Here is a 20,291-nt window from a genome sequence, read left to right on the forward strand (position 1 = left end):
AATGCTACAAGCATTGCAAATATAGCATTGAATGTTCCGCCGACACGTTTGGTGCGAAAGGCGCAATGGGTATGAGTACCGCGACAGCTTCAAACAGAACACAAGGTGACTCATGCCACAGGCTTACTCGTGCTAGTGTGGTCGCGCATACGCAGCCATACCAGAATACAGTATCTAAGTGTACTTAAAAACTCGCAAATAGATCCCAAAGCTGCATTCACGATCCCGTTCTTTCCTTACTTTTCATAGTCCAATGCGACGTTTCTGAAAGGGCCTACTGATGTTGACGCTCAGAATTGCCACCCTTCGCGAAATCCAACGACATCTTTGTCACGCCTACATCAAAGACAAGGATGCCGCGATTGACGTCATTGAAGCTGTCGCGATGCAAGTCTCATCATTCACAGGACATTTCAAAGAACCACGTGCATCAGAGGTCTCGTCCTGCCACCAGCAAAGAAGCATATAACTGTTATCTTTTCATGCTCGTGTCACCGAACCTCCTGGTCTCCTCTTCGCTGCTGTTTGCCGCCTTTGCAATCCAATTCCGTTTTGACTGTGCTGGTGCATAAATGGATCGATAGCAAGCAGCATATGCAGCTCTTTGAAACTGAACAAAGGTTGACAGCGCAGCGGTGAATTGTTCTTGGTGATTACCTCAGACGCAGCAGAACTCCTTTGAACAAGCTGCAGCTTGCATATCCGCCCACAAAAGACCCTGCAGTAGCTCATCACAAGCTGCATATCTCTTTGAACATGTTCCAAACTTTGACGATGATATTTGAGTAGCCGGTATGATGGAATGAACTATGGAGACGTATAAAACGTCTTGTTTCTCCCAGACCAGAACCATCTTCTTCTCACCAGCCCTTCTTCCGCATCTTCTTGAAGTTTACCTTTACACAATCGTTTTCATCATTCTTACGAGTATCTGTATTCTCCCACCACTTCATTCCACACCCAGACTCCACAATGGCTATTCTTCCTGCAGTCCCGGCCTTCTCCACTGCCGTCATCGTCAATGGCGAGCCAGCGGATGAATACCAACCCCCTTGCCCAATCCCCTACGACGCTGAGTTTGAAGGTGTGCCTCGCATTCGCTGCTTCATCCCGGCAGAGACTGGGAACACCTACTCTGTCCGCTTTAGATTATCTCCGCGTTTCGACTTTGGCAACAAAACAGACACCCTTTTGGTCGCCATCTACATCGACGGGGCCCTCGTTGAAGAGACAATTGTTTACAAAGAATTGCTTCGTGAGCAAGATTTCATCGATCACATTAAGTATCGCCATCAGCACCACTCTGATGGGTCTCGCACCTACCACGAGTTCTGGTTTCGGGACCTCGCTCCTGGTTAGTATCCCTAATGTCTTGACAAAATCAGAACTGACATTGCTGTAGCTGAATGTACTTCTGCCGCGACCCTCAATGCTGATATGCAGCTTGTGAAGACTCTGGGCACAATTCGAGTCGTCCTCAAGCTTGCAAAGAACTTCGGAAAAGATCCTTCAGCGGACCATTGTCTCGGAGAAGAGATCAGTCGTTCTTTGGAGCCATCGTGTAAGGCACTGGCCCTTAATGGGCATGGGCAAACTCATGGTACCGAGTAAGTGCGAATCGAACTCGGGGAGGCCATGACTAACATTACAATAGCTATATGGAAGTCGATGTCGACGTTCCCATTGCGTACTACGTTATTGATACCAGAGAAACCATTGGATGCTTCGATTTCGTTTATCTCTCGCCGGGTATATCACTCCCCTTGTTGAGATGAATCACGCTGACCTTCTAGATACCCTCAAGGCACAGGGTATTATGGACCTGAAGTTCATCAACCAGGTAGCGCAGGGAGTGCCTCAGACGTTTGAACCTGCTCCAAAACCCCCTCGATTTCCTGCTCGGACCCTGTCGAATGGATGTCTTGAGATTGATCTTACTGGTGATGATGAGTGAGCGTTGTTGGCTGGAATTGAGTTGACGATTTTAGAAAAATTATGGTGGTGGTTAGATGATTTGCTTTTGGGAATGTCTGATGTTCTATAGAATGGATCTGAGATAATAGACTGGCGTTTTTGCTTTAGAGATCAATGGGGGAGTACTTCAGACCTTCAATCGATGCTACTTGATCACCTCGTACACAATTGTTGTGTTTGTTTTAGAAACTTGTCTATTTGCTTGATGAAGGATATTTCTACGCGTGCTTCTTTGTCTCAGAGTTCTTGGCATATTGCAACGTTTCGTCAAGTAATATCCAGGCGATATTGAAGTGTCTGTATCCATTTGCTGCAAGCGCGAAGAATTTCAATAAGGAGCTTCTATCTGAGTTCTGTATACCAAAAGACTTGCAATTCGGAGAGCTCTTCGACACATGTCATCGTGGCGCAACCCACGATTGAACGGATGTCAAGATCATTATTAGAAGCCGACAACTCTCGAATAACTCGGAGAAACACATTAGGATTTTGGTCCTACTCCAAAATAGTCCCAATCTTTAGCTTTATGAGCTATACCAAGCATTAGATATTGCAACAGTCAGCAATTACATCGATATATAGATAAGAGAGCAGATCCTCAACACCTTTCTTCAATCAGTTCTAGAACGGCGAATGGAAAGTTTGATAGTAGTCTGCGTGATCTTAATTGTACCCGTCGTCAGAACTGGATTTATGGTCCTCTTGAGGACGGAGATAGTTGCGGGGATCAGATCAATTCAAAATATTTTTTCGAAAGGTCAAGACTTGTGTCTAAATGTACAAATCTGCATGTACAAAACCTTGGGCTATTTCAAATGCGGCAATACCAGCACTTGCAGTTTGGCAATGTCTAACTGAGAACCCACTGGAGTGCGACTTTAAAACTGCTTGTCTTACAAGTTGCTATCTATTGAGTAAAATGGTCTAGAAAAACATACAGCTTTCTGTACTGTAACTCCCTTGTTTCAGGAACATAATACTAGTTAGCCATGATGCTCTGACCACCGTCTGCGGTAATCCTCTTTCTGATGCGTACTTTCATTGTACTGCTCCCAAGGTGGATCAACGATGGTTTAGAATTGGACGCTCCAGCAGCGTCAATATCGATCAGCGCATTCGGGCAGAACAGGAGTGCTTCGCCAGGTTCCAGACCGACGATGTGAGGGAACAGATCCTCATCCTTGATGTTCAAGTGCGATAAAGAACCTAGCCCGTCATTTTCCTTCTTAGTGTTTGTGCCGTTTACCATATCTCGACCACTTATTTTCATTTCAGCGTCGGAGACTAAATAGACACCTGCCAAGTGTCGCCTTAGAGTGGCGAACCATGTTGGTGAAGTGAAGCGATGGACAATGACAGTAGAACATAAATCAAGGAGCTTGGGAGATATAGTGGGTTCTTGAGTGGAAAGAATAACTCTGGTACCCAAATGACGCTGTAGACGGATGACGGAAAGCAGGGACTCTGTCAGTGTTTGGCTGTCAGAACTGTCTTTCATGTACTTGTGTGCTTCATCCAAAGCAACGATGCGTCCAATGGTCGGTTCTCGTTCCAGAAACAAACTAAGACAAATGTTAAAGAGCGAACATGCCGTCTCAGCCGTGACACAAGGACAAGACAGATCGACAATCGTGAGTTCTCCAGCCTAGGTTTCTATCATTAGTGACATCCTCAGTCACAGCATAAGAGAAGCTTACAAGCAAGTCCCATTCCACACCCTGAGCAGAAGTGTTCGCCTTCTCCTTCGGCTTCACTTTCGATCTGGAAGCGGAACCACCCACAAAAGTTTGTTCTGTGACCATGAAACTTTCCAAGGTCTCTAGACGTTGTTGCAATGGCTGCAGCTGCCCTTCTGTTAAGGACTCTTTACTGATAGCTGTCTTGAAAGCTTTATAGTCGAAAGCTGAGTTGGTCTGTTGCTGCGCGATACGCATATCGCGTAGGATACGACTAACAACGTGAAGATACAGCGGTATTCCACTACCCTGAATTGAGCTGACAGCCATCAAATCTAGCATCCTTCTTGTGTTCAGGTCTGATTGGCTAATCCGCAGCTCCTTTACTACCACCTTGGGGAGGTGCTGATAGATGCGCTTTGTGGGTCAGCCACGAGCCTTTTGCGAATATGAAAAAAGGGTTCACCTTTATGTGAAGAAAGTTGGACGGGGCACATAGTACTCTGACCTTCACGTCCGTATTGCTGGCTATATACGCTGCTTCGCAGGGCATTCCGCCTGTATCCGAGACGAACGTATCATAGTGAAACACAAGGCCCGCCAAGGGATGGGGAAGTTGATTTGCCTTGGACGAAATTAGGCAATTCTCCAGAATAGTACTCAGTGTATGGCTTTTCCCTGATCCTTGGCTCCCGCAGATAAATGTACTGGCAGGTGCGGCCACGTTGTAGAATAGCCGAGATCTGAGTTGTTCAACACTGCTAGTTGACAGGGAAGAGGACCCTCCCAATCTTGAAATGTTGGAAGCTAGAAGTCCGTATTGAGCTGGCCGCTCTACATTGGGAAGCCTCGCCTCAATGTTGTGCGTGAATAGCGGAACAGACTTCATTGTGCTTGTCATCTCAACCTCATGATCGAGCAACTCCAAATGAGGGTGTGGAGGCTGGGAAACGTCAGGCTCAGCGGAGGGACCCATGATTGAGTGATGCAGTAGTAACTTGGTGGAATTAGTGAAAGAGTTAGCATTGTGTGAGTAAAAAGGCCACCACTTGTTGTGCAGCGGCCGTTCTTGTAGCTTTGTGGGAGCCTCAAACTTGGTCGGCCTCCTGCAGCCCTTGGTTCAGCCACCTACGCATTTGCCCTTGCTAAGGATCAAATCATAAAGCTCACATTTCTCAACCCAAGACAGTCGATAATCCAAAAGGGCGGTGTAGGTTATTTCATTGCTGGCCGAATATATTATCCCAGTGAGTTTCATGTTATGACAGCCTCGACATCAAGGTTAGATTCGAAGTCATACGATTGCGATTGCCCCACGTGCCGTATGTGACGTCGTCGGCAAGCTCTAGATCGCATTGAGCCCATGTCTAGGGCGTTTAACCCTGGAGAAGCTAGGTCGTGTGTCTGTAAAATCACCTTCCGTAGTTCAAGCAAGATAAACCCACAGCTATGCTCAAGCTCTTCCTGAATGTATATGTCAGGTCTTGGCTTGTGAGCGGTGTGGTGCGAGCATCATCAGCAGGCTGTCTGTTATTCTATGGACTGCTAATTACTGATAGGGCCCTGGACGGAAGGGAATAAAAGCTCAGAAGTCGCAATGATTAAACTTAGCTTCGCCGCTTCCATCTTCAGCAATATCCTTCAGCTGAACCCAGGGGCCCCCTCAAAAACCCATCGTATTCTTTGAATTTGCCGAGATAGCACTTACCACAGTGTCCTTCCTACCATTATATATCACAAATATGAGAATATCAAGGCAATCTCGAGAGGATACACCTTCAGCATCTTCCAACAATGGCATATATTATGTTGCGGGACACAATCTTCAGACCTCGAGGATGAATGCGGTTCAGAGGAGTAAGCTGTTTTATGTCTTTTGTGCACCTCATAATCACCAACATAGCCGTAAGTAGAGTCTAAAAGATACAGCCTTGCGAATACTCTTCCAATGAAACATCATGAACAGCATGGCATATACGTCAAATTTCATACAAAACAGATTTCCAAACGCAAGAGACGGCATTAAGCAGCTAATGTAAGGTCCGGATCTCAACCCAGAGAATCGGAACTCCGTTTAGCTCTACGCCGTCTGGTAACTAATCCCTGCTGCCCGGCTTGGTGCGTCAAACCCGCTGTATATCATCAGCTACATGAACATTTTACGGCCGTGTCATACTATAACTGGCGCTGAAGATTGTGGCGAAACAGTCATGATTTGAGTCTTGCCGATCACGTCATATCCTCACGTCAGAAGAAGGACACCAGCTTTACGTCAAGATCATCTAGTTGTGATTTTTTTGACAGGCTATTTCATAGTCTAGCTGTAGTGGCTCTAAAGAATAATAAAAGTCGCAAGATTGGAAGGTCGCTGTTGGCCGAGAATGAGGTACAAGTGGCATTTGGAAATATGCTTTGCAAATGACTCTATCTCAATCAAGCAAAAACAGAAGTGCGCTAAGTTGAGTTTGAAGGACTTATATATCTATGAGTTCTGAGGATGCTTGATCTGCCTTGCTGCTTCCCAAATCCCGAATCGCGAGAGGTTGAGCTCAAAATTCTTGAATTCCGAATCGCAAAGTTGATACTTCTGTGGGCTTAGTTGTATAAAACCTACATCTCTATTAAATTACGGCCCCGGATCTAAAGACATTCTCTCCGTACGTACCTCATGACTAGTGCCGTGCTTGCTTCATCATCAGTAATGGCCATGGATCTCAGATGTGATGATAAAATGCCTTGGATAAAGCAACGATTTCTGAAGCCCTATGATGGTGATTCCAATGTGGCGCTTACTATGCGCAATTCACGCCGACCTTAGTCGAAACTATCTTTATGGTCTTTTTCTAACCTTCTCTTAATGAACTTAGCTGGCGTGTTTCCGAATGATCAGCATCACGGTGCAAGCGGAAAGATTTCCACTTACCTTCTCCTTTAAATGAAAGTGGTGAGAGCCACATCTTAGGTTCTCCACTCTTTGAAAACCCAAAAGCAGCCCCTCGTCTCCGTTCATCTCAAGTCCGGGACTCGGAACCCAGAGATATACTCCTCCTCTAGAGAGCTTGTATCCCATGTACAAGCACACCATTTCCGCGCCTCAACAGCGTTTGTATATATATATATCCTGAAATTGTCGCGACATATCCGGCCCTTGCAGCTCCGCCTTTTAGTGACTCAGTTTCAGAGCTCAGGTCCAGTAATTCACCGGGACCTTTCTTCCAGTATCACCTCCACTAAGAAGGCCGGCATTGAATCATCAGTGCTGGAGATCAGCTGTCTGAACTCTGTCTCTGGCATCCCCTCATGTCTACCGCTGGCCCATAATACAAGGGTTCATAAGATATGTACGCGAGGTACCTAACTGCAATATAGTTGCCAGGACAAAAGAGACATTCTGTGCCGATCTGACGCAATGTGCTGGGCAAAGAGGTGACGATAGAGTCATGATTGCGATGATGTAGGCAGATGGTTGAGTCTAAGATTGTGTCTGTTAGGCCTTTGACTTACCTAAATAATAGAGCTTTTTCGAAAGCTTCTATAACCAATATCGCGCATAAGAGCATGATAGGTTTCCTGGCTGAAGACTAACTCGAATCCTAGTCGTCGTCGCGATCCACGATACCTACCGCCGAATAAATCACCTTCCGATCCGAAACTCACAGTCATGCCTCTGCGGAAAAAGCTCAAAGCTCGCTCCGTGTCTCCGAGCAAACGATCAGCATCTGGGTCGGCTTCACCCACAAAAGAAGTCGATGACGATTTCGAGACCGTGGTTACACCGGCGAGCCTGGAAATCGACCTCGATGAGGCTAGAAAGGTCACCAACGATTTCAGGTCTTCTTGCCTCAACAGAGCAACACCATGTGCTGTTTCGGGTGAAGGAGAGTCGTGGTGTCCAGGTCCTCCCATTGGTCCCGGCATCCAGGCTTGCCATATCGTCCCCCAGCACCATTATCATGTGTATCCCGTCGCTGGCGCTGACGCAGATGACGATGTACCTTTTGAAGCGAGTAATCGCAGGCTGAAAGAAGCATGGCAAAGCACATGGAGCCCGAGGAACGGCATCCTACTCATGAAACACCTTCATGACTTTTTCGACGCACGCCTCTTCTCCATACATCCTCGGACACTCCGCATCCGAGTTTTTGTCCCATATAATGCTCTGACGAGATTCAACGGCCAAAGAGCCTCAGTACCTAATACCATCGATCGAAAAGCCCTACGCCATCACTACGAAATGTCATGCATTGAAAACATGGCCGCTGAACGACCAATTCTAGAGATAATCTCGCCTACTGCAAGTAGGATGACTTCAGGCCTGGCGACGCCGCTTACCGCGAAAACTGATTTGCCCGCAACACCGACCTCCGGAGATCCGGGCAATGCGAGGGCAGGCGACCCGACTAAGAAATCGAGACCAAACTATCCAGAACAAAACCAACAAAGAGATATTTTGACGCCCGGTGACTCGCTAAATACACTTGATATAGCAGATCAGGTGGTTGAGCGAGGGCAGAAAAGGAAGGGACTAGGTGACGACGACGCTTGTTCGCTGGATATGTGGCTAGAGCACGATAATCGTGAGGAGTTCCTGAAAGACGTGGACTGGGAACTACGTAAGCTTAAGAAGAGACGTCAACACATTGGTTAAGACGGACAGAAGAATTCGCTTGATATCACGGTTGGACAAACAAGATTCGATCTCAACGTCCTGGGCTTTGGAAACGGAAGCATCCCCGCTGCATAGTCTCGAGAGGCTATACGGAACTTCGGAGCAAAATAGCAAACAAGAAATAATAACAGGGTTCTAGAGATGACAGCATGCAGCCAATATATTACACTTATCTGCACTTTCTGGCGATCTGTGCCATTGAGACGCAGTAGGTGGCCATGTGCAAATGCAGCGGCGAGGTCGTGGAGGGAAGGTTAGACTCTATGCTGGTGTTGAACCCAGGTTCGTTTAGTATGTCGTTCAGTACCGTTACCATCAACGTCCCCGTCCGTGTTATGCGGAGGCAAGGCTTTGCCAAGTTATAGGTTTCGAACCCTGACCCCTCGACGCTAGCTTCTGGCAGTCTTCTGATACAAGGACCTTATGTATGTGCTTCCATTGTTATTTACCTGTGCTTAATGGTGATCTGAGTCTTGGTGTTCGGGCCAGAGGTTGGGCAAAGAACCGTTGCGGTGAGCAGCGGTAAGGAACGAGCGACCTTCCACCTCTATCTTTAGATCCAACCATCTGCACCCTTCATTATTAGTGATACATGGCGGTGCTGATCTGGCCGGTTGAAAAATTATCTTCTACACCTATGGCGGCTGGGATGCTGATCGCAGGGCCGAACAGCACAATCCCTCCTATGGTCAGGGTTGCCGACGAGTCCGTACTTTCATCTAGGTCCCCTGCAGCTCTGAACGCTAGCCTTCATGGACTTCGATGGCGACGAGGTGTGTGGATTTATAGTGTTAATATTGAAGTAAGACTCGGACTAGAAACCCAGGGGCTTCAAAGAGGCTTATAAGGTGTCCCAGGCACGCAGAGCGGCAAGTCTATGAAGCTGAACCTATCCACCTTGAGTTCAACGACCAAAGGAGAAGTTGGAGCACTCTCATGGGTAACGGCCTGAGTGTGTATGTTCTGCTCTTCGACAACTGGATGAGTGCCACAAGAGGTTGCGATTGAAGCTGGTGCTGAGTAAACCCCAAACACGAGGGGCACGGAGACCCCGAGGCTGTCGGCAGGTCTGCTTGCTGCTCTGTTTCCTTATTATCTCGAAACCGTGGCTAATCTACAGTGGGGAATTTCTTGTTTTATGGTGGTCTTGTTTATCGGTTACGTCTCATTGAAGCTGTCGTCCCCGCCCCTCGCGAAGTCGCATGGCATCACAAAGTGCCCGTCTTGAAGTCTCTCATGACGTATCCCAGTATTTCTGTCATACACAGCAGGTAGTGACGTTGTCGATCGACTTGACATTGGGCATGTATATACCCTTCTAGACGTCAGAGGGATCAAGTTGATCTTCCTGCAGGTAACGATCACACTCTTCGCAGTGAAGCTTTTGCTAAAGATCATCTCAGGCGTATTTGAGTCTCCTTGAAGATTGCAATGTGAAACCTGTGTCTCCTCACTCACGTCTCAAGACTTCGAAGGCTTGCAGCCTTCATCATTTGCGGTGCTGTCATTATATAGCGATACGACGATAAAACCCCGCGGCGAATGAATGCACAAAGCCAAAGAATTCTAGGTCGATGGCATCTTCTTCATCGAGGAATCACTCTGTCATCTTCAACAGTTCCCATTGACGACAAGCCTTGCTGATCGGACAGCTACTGGCGTTTCGGTGGCGAAGAATGAAGCATCGGTGCAGGAGAGAATTCTTGACTTGCGAAATGAAGTTGCGAGAGAATGGTCGTCTAAGTGGCTGAGGTCTGTTGACCATGGCGACTTTTGCGTTTAGGTGCCGGAGGTCCTCTGATACATGATCATCTGAGCAGACCAAGATAGTGGCTTTGCTAGGGACGTGCGCCATGATGTAAGTGCTGCGTTCGTCGAATGGGAAGATTTCGCTGGCAAATAGTATTTCTTTTGTGAAGTGGGCATTTTCTCGTGTTGTTTGTCGTAAATGGTTGGGCCTGTTAAATATGCTGTGGCTTTTGGTCTGATTGTGTCCTTGGGGGGAAGCTTGGATTATAGGTGTAGTGTGAAGTTGAGAATTGTTTATAGGAGTAGATTCTTTTTTCTAGGACAAAAGCCTCTCTCTTAAGACAAAAAATCATTCAGCACTTAAAGTTTAAGGCAGTAATTATACTATTAAGGCAGATAAACCTTGTAAGATATCGAATTTTAAGATTCCAGCTTATTATAAAGGCCTTATTTCTTAAGCCTTAATACTAAAAGTTAAAAGCTTAATAGCTTTATATAAGGTTAATAGTATAGATAGAAAAATAACTTTATAGAGTTTTTTTTTAATATTAAAGAAAATATAAATAGGTTAATTTAAGATTTATATATATGCTATTAGAATAACAGCTATTTTATATATATTTCAAGCTTTTTATAAAAATATTAAAATTAAAATTTAAGTATAGAACGTAACTTATATAATTTATTTATTTTAAATATAATTATTATATTAATTTCATTAATAAATATTACTTAATACATTTAACTATAAGACTTATAGAATATAAATAAATAATGGTATACTATTATATAACTATATTAACTATTTGCCCTAGACTAATATATTTATCTTTAGACTATACTAGAATTTAAAGCTCGGGCAACACGCTCTTCAGAGGTTGACCATGCCATTTGTGGAAGTCCATCAACTGACAATATCAGATCCTCCCTCTCAAAAGCTTGTCTGATGTAGTCTGTCCCCGGAGTGCTTATAAGCAAGACCTTCATAGTTACAGCAACTGTCGAGTCGTTACATAGTGAAAGCAGTCTTGCGAATACTTTAAATGCGTCACGCCAAAGATTCGGGCGCTCGTAGAGGGCAACCCCGTCGGCTATGACAACAAAAGTCAAGTTGCTAGGTAGGGCGCAAACTAGCCACTTGAGCAAGTCAAGAACTTCATCAAGAGATCCGTGTTGTATATTCGAGACGTTGATTTCGCTCTGTAAGCGCCGCATGTCGAAGGCGAACTGCCGCAACAGCTGGTCAATCAAGCTTGTAAGCATGGCACGGCCACCAATCCGCGCCCCTGTTTCGCTGTCATCCGTATGTAATCCGCAAATCCACAAACCAGAGATAAACCGATCTCTACAGCGCAAAATCTCCGTCATTGTTAGAGAGAAGACGGACAAAGACGATATACCCGCAACCGACTCTGGGGGACAAGTATCCCATTGAACTAAAAGCTTAGATGAGAATGCAGAAATTATCCATTCTTGAAACAGCTTTGTCTCAATTATCTGTTCAGTTCGGACGATCTCTCTTTCTGGTAGTTGATGCTTTCTGCCTGCCACGAATGCCATATCATCCAGATCCAGATCCGCATGGTCAAGCAAGGACCTGAGCTGGTCTTGGCTCATGTTCCATTCTATGGCAGGCAGTGGCGAAAGTGACTCTGTAGAATGAATCTGGGGCCGAGGAGAGTTCGTGCGGAAATACACATTCTCTACATGCAAGCGAAGAACCTCTTGTTGGCACATCTCTAACTCTGATACAAGGTGTAGTGTTAGCAAAGTTCTATAAATCCTGGTTGACGCTTACCCTGTTTTTGTTTTACATGCTCGGACAATAAATCATGCATTGAATTGACGGCTGTAACAACATCTGATAGCTGTCTGCGCATATTTTGTGTTTCTTGTGAATCTTTGATATCAATTAGCATTAAAGTTGAGCTCGATGCCAACTATAAATGGTATGAACGCACATAAATGAAACTCATGAATATGTGATTTCGTAGCTTCCTGCAGGAGGCCTCTGCTTTTGCTGCTGATGTCGTCAAGACTTTCTGACAGGTCTTTTTCATAATCACTGCCAGACAAGATCGCCCTTCCGCCTTTCAAAACTGCAAGAAGCCAAGTCAGGTTCTAAGGCAATATCCGGCCCAGAGAAGGAGGTCTCACATTCATTCCTTAGGAAGAATCTGATAGCTTGCTCAATAGCACACAGCACGGCAACAGTCAGATCCAGAGATGCGTTGCGAATGCCCTCATCTTGAGGAAATGTTCCCAAAAATAGCTCAACGTCGGAAAATACATCGATGAGGCCATCAAAACCCGTGAGAACCTTCTCACGAAAGCGACTTGCCGTTTGAATAGCCTGGGAAAAATCATGTTATTTCTTTATTCCTTACCGGGGGGTCGCATTGGCCTTACATCTAGCAAGATCTCCACTGCTCCCAAGACAGGTGTCGCGGTAGGTTCGTTGGAAGCTACTTTGGATGCGATCTTGGTGACACCAATACCAGGAGTTATGTTGTCGGCAACTTTTCGTCTGACGCTGCGAAGCCATCCAACCGTGCCTCCCTTTTCTCTGTATTTATTGCGTGCTGACTCGAGCACGTCGTACACATCAGCCCAATCTTGCTTACCGCGAATGTCATAGTTAATATCCCGGGGCCTTTTCAGCGCGTCGGTCTTCTTGAACTTGTCCATGGCGTCGGTGAAAATTTTATTCCAAAATTTCATTGCAGCATAATCTGTCCAAATTTGTCTTGCTGGCAATGATTGTGTGCCAGTTTGCAGCCATGTAGCGGGGTTGCTTTGGATCATCTGTGTACTACTAGGACCGCTCAGCTGGAGGTATTGACTGTCGTGTATATATCTTCCAGACATCGGATCGAAGGTTAACAGTGATGTTCTGAAAGCTGGATGATAATTAGGGAGGCGATGTTCAATAAAGCTGGTCACTGCCGGCTGTGTGGCAATACTCGTAGGAAGGGGCTTTTTGGCTGCCATTTGCGTCGATGTTTTAGTTGCGATGGATTGATAAGAGACGGTGTGAATGGATACGGGGACGACGAGTAAAATTATCCCAAAACCAATTGAGATGCGCGCATGTGGTGGGCCTCGATATTCCATGTCTGCCTGCATGTCACCGAATGGAGCACACCACTACGGACAAATGTCCTCATAGAGCAGCCGGTAAGGCTTAAAATTGGGTACCCATGGGTTATTCTGTTTGTACCAAGACTTCCTCTTGGTTCTCGGCTCATATGGAATGAAAGTATCAGTGACACCTATGGGTACCGAAAAAGAAAACAATGTTTTCAGCAGGGGTTCGTCCGCCTCACTCTTCATCAGTGGCTGGAACGATAGATGTTCTGCCCTCATCTCTCAACTTGGAGACGGCTGGATCATCTCGGTGAGTTAGGAAACAGATCTTACTGGAGCGCATCTTTAGCTATTTCTGGCTTGTTGCATCAATATATTGATCAGCCGCAGTGCATCTAGGCATACGGTTCACCCATTGGTTGCTTCACTTTCGGCTTGCAGACCGGTAATGAGGGGTCAAAATCGGGCTTTGATATTCTCAGGCCATTTAAGCATATGTTGCGTGATTTAAAGTTGGTCTACTATAGTATGCTTTGTAGTGTCTTCACTAAAATAAACTCATCAACCATCTCTATCTCTATCAATAATCCGCTAACAAGAGAAATGGCTCCTGAAAGTTCAAACGTCTCAGACCAAATCCCATTGCTTCCTGCTTCGGCTTCCACTGCCAACCATGATGAGGCAAGGGGTCACGCAACAAGGTCCAGCATCCCGGTAGAAGGGGAAAAGCAACTATCGCATGAAGCAGCTGTACTTTCAAATACCATCCAAAATTTGAAACAGCAGATTCAAGAACTTGAACACCAATGTCTTCTCGCAGCCCCGAATATTGAAGAGAGTCCAACGGCGAAAGAAGCTGCCCGCGTGTCAGACGAATACAAGCGCATGGAAGCCTACCTCTACCAGCACAGAAAGGAATGGGAAGCCAACATTGGTCCAGGACCTTGGGACATGAATAATTTGCAGGTGACCGATTTCCACAGACGTCCTGGTTCGTTAGGGCCCTGGTGGTACCATTGGGAAATCTCTCAAGAACGCAAATATGAACGGCCGGACCCTTTCAGTCCGGTTTATAATCACAAAGGCCAGAAGGAAGAGGCGCTGAATAAGAGCCCGGATGAATTTGACTATACAATTGACTTCGGAGCACGACGAGAGAGCCTTCGAAAGTATTTCGAATGGGAAATGGATAGACTCTATCTGGTTGAAGAGACAGACCGACGAAGACGACAAAAGGATAAACAAAAGGAAGAAAAGGTTGTCCAGTCCGGCAAAGACCAGAAAGGAGATCAATCTTTGTCACGCGAGCCGAAATTGGATCATGTTGACTGGTACTCATTCAAGCGAGCACCTAGGGCTGATAAGAATCACGATTGTGTTATTCATATCTTGACTGGGGAGCCTGTTGTAGATGAAGACGGCTTGAATCGACACTGGTTCGGATATTCGGGACGACAGGAATCTCGACCCAAAACACAGAGAAGCGACTATGTCATCTCTCCTCTTCCTGAACGGATAAGAATTCGTTCTTCCATCCTCCAGAGTATTTTTAAGACAATTCTCGACACACCTCTTGGTGACGCAGAAATAGGCACGTTCGTGCTATTGAGACCTTTCAAGGCCCTTACATACTGCCAAAAACCTCTTCAAGATTGGTGTACGGCACTAGAAGAGAAGTTTAGACCATCGACTGAACATGAGGTTCTCGGGAATGACAAGGAGTCTGTTGCAGAGAGACCTTCTCACCTGTCACATCACAATGAGGCAGTAAACAAAGAAGAAAGGGATCAAGGTCATCATGGAGCTACAGGGGCAGGTATTCCATCACCAAGGGACCTAGATACTTCAGGATCTCGCACGGCAGAGGAAGCCGAAATTACCCAAGGACCACGCCTGTCTGGAAAAGATGACTCTGAGGAGGGAGGCCAAGGGGATGAGAAAAAGCAAAATGATTCAGATGATCTTACTAAATCCATAGCCGCACTCAAACACTTGAGGTGTCTCCTGGACTTTCTCAATTCCGATTTTATCGCTAAGCAGACATATCTGCTCGACCCTCTTTCAGATAAGATAGTCTTCTCTGATCTCTGGCATCTCTTCCGACCAGGCGATGAAGTCATTGGTAGCGACGGCAAACAGGCCTATCGACTGATTGGTGTCAGTAGTGCTAGGCATCGCGTTACATCGCCCCAGGAGCTATGGTACAATCCCTATTCCATGCGAAGAAAGTCAAAAGAGGGGGGCTCGCAGCAGAGGAAGCGTGAGAAAGCGCCTTTCACCATTGTCTGCTCCTACATCGACTTTGATGGCAAACACATTGGGCCTGTCGTCAAGATCTTCAATTTTAGGAGGTTCGATGGCGAGAAAAGCATTACCTCCTTGGATGTGTATCCTCTTAGGTATTACCAGGCCAAGCCATCAAACCTTATGAACAGTGAATCGGGCCATGGTCAATCCCACACGCAACAAGGGGACTATCGAGACTTTCTTATCGAGCGTGGAGCCACGTTTCTGGACGTTGCAACAGTCAAACACAAGTACTACGTGGGGCCAACTATTGACAGTCTGGAACAAATCGAGAGCCAAGTTGTTATTGATTTCGAAACGGCTTTCTCTATGGATGATAAGAAACAAAAGCTTTCAAAGCCGGACCTCCAGACATTGGTTGGGAATTCTTTTAAGGAGGAGGACGATGACGACAATAATAGTTCATCAGATGATGATTCCTGTCAAGGAGAATGCTGTCGAGATGAGCCAGTATTCAACGATGGTTTTATTGACGAGAGGCAGAGATCCGAGTATATCACCAGTTTGTTGCCCCAGACAGGCGAGATGAATAATCAGCCGTCTGTTGCCGTTATACCTCGGCCTCTGAAGGAGCTTACTAGTGGTCCTACTGGTAAATTCACTATTTCAGACAGCGAGCTCGCCATCATGTCGTATCGTGTGTTCGGGTTTGTCTTGCGAAATCGTCGATGGGGTTAGTTTCTCTCCTCCATGCCATCAATTCTTTTATGCATGTTAACACTTTCAACACAGCCCAACTAGACGTCTCATATCTCTCTGATGTTCATTCTAATGACATTACCGAGCTTGGGGATGATGAAATTGATGCAGGACATAAGAAGCAAAAGCAAGTAACTTCTTTTGACAACCTCGTTCTCGAGGAAGGCCACAAGACAATTATCCTGTCATTGATTGCACAACACTTTAGAGACAAAAAGTTGGCGAGCGGCCAAGTAGATAATCTTGACATTGTCAAGGGAAAAGGTACATTCTGCCCAATGTTGCTAAATCTTATCATTATTGTGCTAATTGGTCGATAGGAAAGGGTTTAATCTTACTTCTACATGGTGCCCCTGGGGTAGGGAAAACATCGACTGCAGGTAAATTCAAGAACTTGTTTCTCTTGTCACCGTAGCGCTAACGCTGATACCAACAGAGGGAGTTGCCGAGCTTTTTCGGAAACCTTTGTTCCAAATTACATGTGGTAGGTTCTCCAAGGCGAAGGCTGAATCTAGCCCCAGGTCTTGTTCAGATAAGCTGACATCTTTCCAAGGTGACCTTGGCACTACTGCTTCCGACGTTGAAATCGCCTTAGAAAGAAATTTTTCTCTTGCCAATAAATGGGACTGCGTCCTTCTCCTTGATGAAGCCGACGTCTTTCTAGCAGCAAGGACCAAGCAAGACTTTAGTCGAAACGGACTTGTAGCCGGTAGGTACACCTGTGAGATTAGAGGCAATAATTCACTATATCTAACCGGCGGCTCAATAGTGTTCTTACGCGTCATGGAGTATTATGCTGGTATCCTCTTTTTGACTACAAACCGCGTTGGCGACTTTGATGAGGCTTTTACTTCTCGTATACACATCAGCCTATATTACCCTGAGCTCAACCGAGACAAGACAGTCGAGGTTTTCAAGATCAACCTTGCCATGATACAAGAACGGTTCGCTAGACGGGGACGCAGCATAAAGATCGATGACTTTCGTATCGGTAGCTTTGCACAGGAACATTTTCAAGAGCACCCAAAGGCACGTTGGAACGGAAGACAGATCCGCAACGCTTGTCAAACTGCTCTTGCCTTGGCCGAGTTTGAGGCACAAGGAAACAGCCATGAGGCCATTCTCAATCCTGACGCGCTTGTCAAATTAGAAGTGAGGCATTTCGAGCTGGTAAGAAATGCATTCTTGGAGTTTGCAAACTACATGAATGATGTGTACGGAGTTGATTCAGCGAGACGAGCCAAGGAATCTCGATTACGTGCCGTGTGGGTGGACGAGAACGATCGAGTGGTAGGTGCTGATGCCTCGGGACCTAAAAACATGGATTTGTTCCTCGCATCTCAGCCGTCGAGTAACAGGCGGCAACAAGTAACGCAGGCATCAACTGTGCAGATGCAAGGACATCAGCAGCAGCAAAACTTGTTCGAGCCAGGCTTACACCAACATTCTCCGCAGCCTAGGAGCTATCAACCTCAGTACCGCCAAGAGTTTTCTCCCCAGTACCAAGTATATTCCGGTCCTAACCCAGGACAAGGACCAGAAAAGCAGTATCCTAACGTCTATGGGTCATCTGGCACGGACATCAGGGTTGCACAATCCCATTTCCAAGATTCAGCAGAAGGATACCAAAATAGAGGATTCTCTAGTCAGCAGCTTCCTGTTACGACCCCAGCGTTAACGTCACATGTACCTCACTTTTCCACCCAACCCTCAGACGACTCACGCCACACCAACTACAACCAGCCGTAATCCTAGGCAAACAGGCCTCTCAATGGTATTGCATTGACCATTGACTTGGAATGATTCTCTGGGTAGAGTGCTTTGTACTGTTTAGATCGACTGCCATTCTCTTGGTGGACAATTGTGCTCGACTAGGAAATGTGATGCATATTGAAAGCTCCTGTGCCCCAAGTGTTATTTGCCGCTGAGACCTGTGGCTGAGAGCTTAATCCGGTCGAGAGAAGACAGCTCCTGTGCCCCATATATGTTCCGAACAGTCGTGAGGACCGGTCGTTATAACGGAAGCAGTCAGGTCCCGCAAAGAGCTTTTGACAAGAACCCATTGCGTGTAGCCTGAGTAAGACATCCCCAGTGTGGTAAATGAGCCTGTATACCAGCTCTGCTAGCGCATCCATTTGACGACACCCTGTCCTCTCGCGTCACGAAGACACGGCTTATCGCGCTTCTTCTCCCAGATACTTCATCAGACTTCTCTTATCTCCAAGGATTGCCAAAATATGTGCAGATTGCACCTCCAATGGTCCAGAAGTAAGTCTTGTCCCAGCCTCTTTTGCGAGTCCAACGATTTAGTCCATCGCTGGTGTCCTCATTTAAGACTATCAACAAAGATTTCGTACCGGCGAAAGGGTTCCGACTCTTCCTTTGCTTTGATCTCAAGGCCAAGCTGCATGTTGTGCTATGCGCGCGAAGCTATGTCGTTGCCGATCCTACCATGGAGAACTTCAATTCCGATTCCAGATTCCACGGCATCTTTACCGACATGGGCCTCGTGGAAAAATACAAGCATGGCTCTGAGAATGTGTTGTGCGGTATGTTCTCCTCGCATGTTTGAGGGGAGGTCGGCTAATATAGTAAAGACAAGCTGGCCTGTGAAGCAAAACGGCTGCTTCGCAAGGTTCATACCTGGGAGCCGTTCATCCCAGTCACAATCAACGGGACTTCCCGGTACATGTGCAACACCAACGTCGCCATGGCGAATTTGACAACATTTGATAGTGCGAGGGATTGGATACAGGGGAATCGCATAAGTGACAAGGAAGAGAAGCGCCGTGAGAAGGAAAAGCGCGCAGGACGATCCACTAGCCATGCAGCACGAACGGTGCAGGAGAGCTCGGTAGAAGAGAGACTTGCTCTCTTGGACTTGACCCTCCCTTGTGAAATCTTTTGTAACAAGCCGGCCTCCGAGTCTGGTACGTCCCCTCTCCGGACTGCATATGGACTCACCTTGTAACAACACCAGCTACATCGGGGACGGTTCAACCGAGTGACGGTTCTGCGCCTGGAACGGATTTTAACTTGGATGACCTGGACCACCACACGATGGCACAGCTTATTGAAGACATGCAGAAACATCTGATGGAAGACATTCGTATGCTCTAGGGACTACATAGGAGAGGATACAGGAAATACGAAAAATGGAAACCGAACAGAAGAAGCCAAATTAGATTCAAGGGCTACGGTGATGGGACAGCTTAGGAACGGGCTGGGATTGGGGTGGTTGGCTTGGAAGGTTTCAACACAGGGTACAAGTCTTGCCGCCCATTGGGTTGAGACCTGTAGGGAAAGCCCGAAGTTGCCTGTGTGTCACACGAGGTGATATTAAAGCCCGGATGGCTGGCGTACTACTTCATCACCGTGGGAGGTTATGTGGTTGGTTTATAGTTTAAACTTTGTGGATTATTTGCTGTTTGTAGTAGTCTTGCTTCTTTGTAGTTGTTTTTGGAAGTGTCGCTTGTTCTTAGGTCAATATCTCGATATTAATTAAAATAGTAAATGGAAGAAGATGGTTTGTTAAGAAGACTACCCAAAAAGCATAACAGCAAAGCACAGAAAAGACTCCCATCTTGTTCCACCACAAAGTCAAAAGTGAAGCCATGTAGAAGTCGGAGTCGCCAAGATGAATTCCAAGGATGAAGTGCTCGAAAGGATAAACACCCCAGAGACCACAAAACACTTTTCGTGTCTTCCTCGTCATAAGAGGGCAAAGCAACTTCTGCCAAGACTAGAGCTCCATCAAAGACTTGAGAGGCCCACTGAGGGGCCGTCCGGAGGCAGAGAATAGACAAGCACTCCCTGAGGAGGACCTTTTAGCCCACAATGGAGCACTTGCCAGGCGAGAGGATGGAGTCGAGGCCGCCGACTGACTGGTTAGTGAGAGCAGAGAGTGAGTATTTGCGGAGCTGGACGTACTATAGGAGGCTCACAGGGCGGACTGGGAGCGCAGCCAAGGCGAAAACCTCACATCTTGTTGATGAGTGCGACGTGGGAAAACCTCCAGTGAATATCGAGAGGCGGGCCCTCAAGATGTGAAGACCTGGGTCTGCCAAATGGCGTAGCCTCGGCCAGATGCTCTTGTCTACGATGATGAACAGGTGAGAGGGATGGAGGGT

At 46.5% G+C, this 20,291-nt stretch overlaps 6 protein-coding genes across 6 annotated transcripts; 4 read left to right on the forward strand and 2 right to left on the reverse strand.

Annotated features, from left to right (window-relative positions):
- Positions 1 to 972: 972 nt before the first annotated feature.
- On the forward strand, positions 973 to 1,954 carry FPRO_15909 (uncharacterized protein; the record flags this gene model as incomplete). Its single annotated transcript, XM_031224830.1, has 4 exons — positions 973 to 1,354; positions 1,403 to 1,607; positions 1,655 to 1,749; positions 1,794 to 1,954. The coding sequence occupies 4 exons, from the start codon at positions 973 to 975 to the stop codon at positions 1,952 to 1,954; spliced, it is 843 nt and encodes a 280-aa protein (XP_031090050.1).
- Positions 1,955 to 2,953: 999 nt separating this feature from the next.
- FPRO_15910 (uncharacterized protein) lies at positions 2,954 to 4,626 on the reverse strand (the record flags this gene model as incomplete). Its single annotated transcript, XM_031224831.1, has 3 exons — positions 2,954 to 3,619; positions 3,672 to 4,067; positions 4,117 to 4,626. The coding sequence occupies 3 exons, from the start codon at positions 4,624 to 4,626 to the stop codon at positions 2,954 to 2,956; spliced, it is 1,572 nt and encodes a 523-aa protein (XP_031090051.1).
- Positions 4,627 to 7,311: 2,685 nt separating this feature from the next.
- FPRO_15911 (uncharacterized protein) lies at positions 7,312 to 8,298 on the forward strand (the record flags this gene model as incomplete). Its single annotated transcript, XM_031224832.1, has 1 exon — positions 7,312 to 8,298. One exon carries the CDS (start codon positions 7,312 to 7,314, stop codon positions 8,296 to 8,298), a length of 987 nt encoding a protein of 328 aa, XP_031090052.1.
- A 2,601-nt stretch (positions 8,299 to 10,899) lies between these two features.
- FPRO_15912 (uncharacterized protein) lies at positions 10,900 to 12,756 on the reverse strand (the record flags this gene model as incomplete). Its single annotated transcript, XM_031224833.1, has 5 exons — positions 10,900 to 11,813; positions 11,867 to 11,968; positions 12,030 to 12,167; positions 12,226 to 12,421; positions 12,478 to 12,756. The coding sequence occupies 5 exons, from the start codon at positions 12,754 to 12,756 to the stop codon at positions 10,900 to 10,902; spliced, it is 1,629 nt and encodes a 542-aa protein (XP_031090053.1).
- A 1,002-nt stretch (positions 12,757 to 13,758) lies between these two features.
- FPRO_15913 (uncharacterized protein) lies at positions 13,759 to 17,910 on the forward strand (the record flags this gene model as incomplete). The annotated part of the gene is made up of 6 exons (XM_031224834.1): positions 13,759 to 16,135; positions 16,195 to 16,425; positions 16,482 to 16,541; positions 16,598 to 16,645; positions 16,715 to 16,870; positions 16,931 to 17,910. The coding sequence occupies 6 exons, from the start codon at positions 13,759 to 13,761 to the stop codon at positions 17,908 to 17,910; spliced, it is 3,852 nt and encodes a 1,283-aa protein (XP_031090054.1).
- A 703-nt stretch (positions 17,911 to 18,613) lies between these two features.
- On the forward strand, positions 18,614 to 19,132 carry FPRO_15914 (uncharacterized protein; the record flags this gene model as incomplete). Its single annotated transcript, XM_031224835.1, has 2 exons — positions 18,614 to 18,710; positions 18,759 to 19,132. 2 exons carry the CDS (start codon positions 18,614 to 18,616, stop codon positions 19,130 to 19,132), a joined length of 471 nt encoding a protein of 156 aa, XP_031090055.1.
- Positions 19,133 to 20,291: the final 1,159 nt, after the last annotated feature.

Source organism: Fusarium proliferatum, assembly GCF_900067095.1.
Source record: "Fusarium proliferatum ET1 genome assembly, contig: FPRO_scaffold017, whole genome shotgun sequence".
Classification (NCBI taxonomy): domain Eukaryota; kingdom Fungi; phylum Ascomycota; class Sordariomycetes; order Hypocreales; family Nectriaceae; genus Fusarium; species Fusarium proliferatum.